General features: G+C 38.0%; 1 protein-coding gene across 1 annotated transcript; it reads right to left on the bottom strand.

Annotated features, from left to right (window-relative positions):
- Positions 1–530: 530 nt before the first annotated feature.
- On the bottom strand, positions 531–4,325 carry LOC136205502 (WEB family protein At5g16730, chloroplastic-like). Its single transcript, XM_065996119.1, has 3 exons — positions 4,021–4,325; positions 3,257–3,458; positions 531–3,069 (listed from the first exon to the last, which is right to left on the bottom strand). Exons 1-3 carry the CDS (start codon positions 4,035–4,037, stop codon positions 745–747), a joined length of 2,544 nt encoding a protein of 847 aa, XP_065852191.1. The 5' UTR covers positions 4,038–4,325; the 3' UTR covers positions 531–744.
- Between the last annotated feature and the right edge of the window lie 412 nt (positions 4,326–4,737).

Genomic DNA, 4,737 nt, shown 5'->3' with positions numbered 1-4,737 from the left:
GTGAGTAGAAAAGGGACATATTCAGGTAATTTGGGACAGTGGCTCCTGATGCAGGAGACATTCTAACATTGGGATATGCTAACACAGCACTCTTGTTTACATACATCTGACAACTTTGTTCAACACATTTTTAGCCATCAACTGCATTCACTACACATAATTGTCTAAAATCCAGACCACTTTTTTTTTTTTTTTTTTTACTCGGATCCAGATTTCGAGTCAACGACCCTTAAATATCGCATTCCTAAGCCTCGAACTAGAGATCTTACTCCTAACAACCACTCCAATCAACAGGATTTCACACAGGGACACCGTCACATGTCAATTTTTGGGTGGGGAACCAATTAACAGCTTATGAGTATTCGACTCGATGGATGATACGAACCATAATCAGCAATCTTCAGTTTGGAATTAGATAGTGTTTCTGCAAGAAGTAACCATATATTCTTTTTTCTTCATGTAAAAAAAAAAGATGCAAGCATGCATATTAAAATTACAGTTTGAAAGTCATGAAATGTAGAGGGAGGGGGTAAAGAAAAGAAAAGAATCTTGATCACATAACATGATACTCCCCAACATGGTAATCACATCAAAAGAGGGAGGGAGGAGAAATAGAAAACAAATTACTAAACATAATACAATATACCTATTCTGCAAATCATATCATAGGATAAAACAATGAAACAAACACTCAATTCAATATATTATCCAATATACCTGCCTGTTAATCGCCCAAACTCACGCCTACTTTGGGTTGCTACTGCTCTTCTTCTTCAGTAGGCTCCCAAACTTCCGCAGCAAAGGTTTTTTCTTCTTCTGTTGTTGCTGCTTCAATGGCGAACTCCCACTATCATCCACGTTTTCTGTGGAGGACGATAAACCATTTATTTGATCAAAGCTCTCTCCGCCTTCTACCTTGGACTCCACTTCATCCTCAAGGGATTCCTGTTCCGTCTCTCTTTCTGGTGAAACCTCTTTCTTTTCAATCTTGCAGCTCTCCCACATCTTAAATTCAACTTCTACTGAATCATCTTCTTTTTCTTTGCTTTCATCTTCTTTTGGTTTTCCATTCACATTCTCTGTTTTCACAACTTCCACTGCAACTGTGTCATAGCTGAAGCCGTTCTGTTCCTTGGCATTTTCTTTTCCAAAATCCTCATGCTGCTGTGGCGGAAGCTCCACTTTTGTTTTCTCTTCTCTCACATGCCCATTTTCTTCAGAGAACTCAACAACCTTTGGAAGCAAATCGTAGTCCTTTTCGCTGTCTGTGAGCTCACCATTCTCCTCAACTTGCTTCTTGGCCAAAGCTTCTTCTTCAAGCAATTTGGTCAGTTCCTCGATCTTCTTCTGAGAAACAGCTTCCTTAGTTCGGAGATCCTCATTTTCATGGAAAAGACTCTGCAACTCATTTTCCTTGTCCAATATACATTCCTTCAATTTCATGCTCTCAACTTTTGCTTCTCCAAGGGTTACTTGCAATGAAATCACCTCGGCTTCAACTTCCTTTAGGTTATCCTTCAACTGAGCCTCTTCATCCCGAGTCACACAAGCTTCTTCTTCAGTTTGCTTGAGTAAATTTACCAGCCTATCTATCTCTCTTTCCAAAGAAGAATTTTCCTCTTCGGATTTCTTTACATGATTCACCAGATTTTGTTCTCTTTTCTCCCACTCAGCCTTGGAGGTCTGAAACTCGTTCTTGGAATCTTCAATGGTGTTTTTAAGAAGAACAAGCTCATGTTTTGAATCATCTAGCATAGTTTCATATCTGTTGTTTGCTTCCTTCAGGACTAATCTCAGATCTTCAATCTGGGTTTCATAGCTTTCATGCTCGACTTGATTGGATAACAGCTTTTCTTTAGTCTCTCTTGCTTCTGCTGACACTTCATGTAAAGCAGAAGCTAAGCTTTCCATTGCTTTCTTGCTCTTTTCTTCCTCCTCCTTGGAATTTTCCAAGTCATTAATGAACTTGTTCTTCTCCTCTAATAGACTTTGAACACTGGAAGCTGCAAGCTTCTCGTTATTTAATGCCTGAGCTTTCTCCTCCTTCACCACTTCCAACTCAGACTTCAAAGACTCTACCTTTTTCACCATTTCAGAACTTTCCTGCTTTGCCACTCCAAGAGAACGTTCTGATTCCTCAAGATCGCCCTTTTGTCTTGCAATAGTCATTTCCAACAGCCCCACCTTTTCTTTAAGAGCAGAAATTTCAGTTTCTGCATCATGTAAGAGATCATTGTTTCCCTCAAGTTGTTTCATGACCGAACATAAAGATTCAGATGCTGATCTTTCCAACTTGTTTGCTTCTTCAACCTGTATCTCTAATTCTTCTACCTTACTCTTCCACTCCTCTGCTAAACTTCGAGCATAAGATTCGGCCATCCTAGCAGCTTCTAACTCAACATTGAGCTGTTCTATGGAAGCCTCTCTTTCAATAAACATATCCTCAAAAGCCTTAGCTCTTTCAAGTTCTTGTTTCAACATATCTATCTCTTCCTCAAGCTTCATCACAGTCACTTTGCTTTCACTGACCTCTGTTTCAAGCTTTGAATCAAGTAAAGCCTTCACCCGAGTCAATTCAGCTGAAAGAAGCTCCACCTTGTCTGCATGAATCTCTGCAATCTTAGTTGCATCATCAGCATGATTCAATGCCTGATTCTTTGCATCAGTTGTCATGGTTAGTTCATGCTTCATCTTCTGGAGCTCCTGAGTGGTAGAGAGAAGGGCAGCCACATCCACAGCATGTTGGTTTCTGACATCCTCAAGCTCTTTCTGCCATTCATCTTCCTTCTTCTGGACCGTCTCAATCCCAGCCTGTTCCAACTCAACAGCACGGAACTTTTCGATTTCGGAATTCTCCTCAGCTCTCTTTTGAGCCACCAGAGCTTCTTGAAGCTTTTCGTTCGCCTCTTCAGCAACCTTTTGTGCCTGTTTCAGTTCATCAATAGCAAGTGCCTTCTCTTTCTCAATTAATGATATCTGCTCCTTTGCTTTCTTCAGGTCTTCCTGTAAAAGAGTCAATTGAGCCTGCAATTCCGATCCCTTCACCACTCCCACCCTTGTATGTGGTTTCTGTGAATAAATGTAGGCACAACATAAGTACAAAACAAGAATGACAATGCATTGATTTAGTTGCTTCACTGAATGCTTTTAGGTTTCAATTTCTTCATGATTATCTCCATTTCTTAAGAAAATCCACTGACAATAGCCATCCAAAGCCCGAAAAATACTAAAGCTCCGAGAATTGATCAGTACTTACTTCAGGTGGAGTTATGATCTTTGAGGACCTCCGATCAGCAATGGGCTTTGAAGTAATGGATCGTGGGGAACGATCAATTGAAAGGCGAGAATTTTGCACAGGGGAAGGTGAATCAGGGTCTGATTTTGTAACTCCCCTGCTCAGTTTACTCACTCTAGGAGTTGCTGGTGTTGCTTTGCTGGGAGTTTCAGATAAACCAGATCTGTTCAAATTGAAAGGAATCATTGTTGTAATATCAGATGGAAATCTAGGAATCCAAAGTAAATTGAACTAAATTTCAAAGTAACACTGGATCTATCCCAAATTCAGAAACTCTGTAAAGTAATAACCGTTAAGCAAAATTAAATTCATTTAATAGCATATACAAACGTTATGCGTATCAAACTTTCAGTTTCAAGCAGAAAAGGCACTCGAATACATCCAAATAGAGAATCAAAATATCAAAAAAGCAAACATACATGGACAAAAATTAGGTTTAAAGTAAAACCCATGCCAAAATTTATCAAAAAAGCAAACTTGATAGAGTAGACACTATATTTACAGTACAGAGTAGAGCAGCAACTAAAAAGCAGGAGATAGAGAGAAGAATACCCAGAAAATCCAAACAAAGGACAAAAAGAGGGAAAGAAAACCCAAAACAAAGATGGATCTCATCCACAATTTCAATCAAAATCAAAATTTACAAGACCCATAAAAGCAAAAAAGTAAAGAAAAAACAGATCTAAAGAAAGAAAAATTATAGTATCCATGTTGCTCCAACTTACTTGGTCTTGGAAGCCATATCCGTTCTCTTGTACTCAATGATGATGACGATGATTATAATATATAGAAGAAGCGGAAGTTTAAAAATGTGGAAAATGCTAAAATGCGGGCATTATGCAAGAAAATTAAGGAGTTAGCATAAATGGGTATTTCTTTCCTTTTTTTTACTTTTCTTGGTGTGAGATCAGAAATTGAAAATTGAAAATAATATACGGAAGGAGAAGAAGAGTGGACGGACACTCTCTCAAATCAGTTGCATGCTATGCTATTATCTCCTTTTTCTTCTCTTCTCTTGTCCTTCCTCTTCCTCTATAAGTTGGTTATTAAAAGATTTTTCTTTTTCTGGTTCGTGTCGCTCCCTCAATTTACAAAACTACCCCTAATGGATTGTGGGTATTATTTTATTTTGTACCAAAGAAAAAAAAAAAAAAAAGGTAAAACTTTACACTTTGTTAAGCCAAATATCAAGTAAATTGTATCTACCATGATTATAATTTGGAGTGTGGTTGTAAAAAAAATAAATTAAAAGTATGTCTCACATACGGTTGCTAAGTGACACGGAAAACAGTTGACTATATTCCAAGATAGTTATCACATCAGATAAAGATAAAGATATGATTTCGTTAAAAAAGTTCTGGTTTGAGATGAACCACGTGGTTGTCATATTCTGCCATATTAATTGTAAAAAAGTCAAACATATCATGTATGACGTTTAGTTG

Source organism: Euphorbia lathyris, chromosome 9, assembly GCF_963576675.1.
Source record: "Euphorbia lathyris chromosome 9, ddEupLath1.1, whole genome shotgun sequence".
Classification (NCBI taxonomy): Eukaryota; Viridiplantae; Streptophyta; class Magnoliopsida; order Malpighiales; family Euphorbiaceae; genus Euphorbia; species Euphorbia lathyris.
This window is presented reverse-complemented; position numbering and strand designations above follow the sequence as displayed.

Excerpts from the sequence above, each read along its gene's own strand:
- LOC136205502 (XM_065996119.1), bottom strand. Across the intron at positions 3,070-3,256 it reads AGATCATAACTCCACCTGAA|AAACCACATACAAGGGTGGG; the intron begins GTAAGTACTGAT and ends ATTTATTCACAG.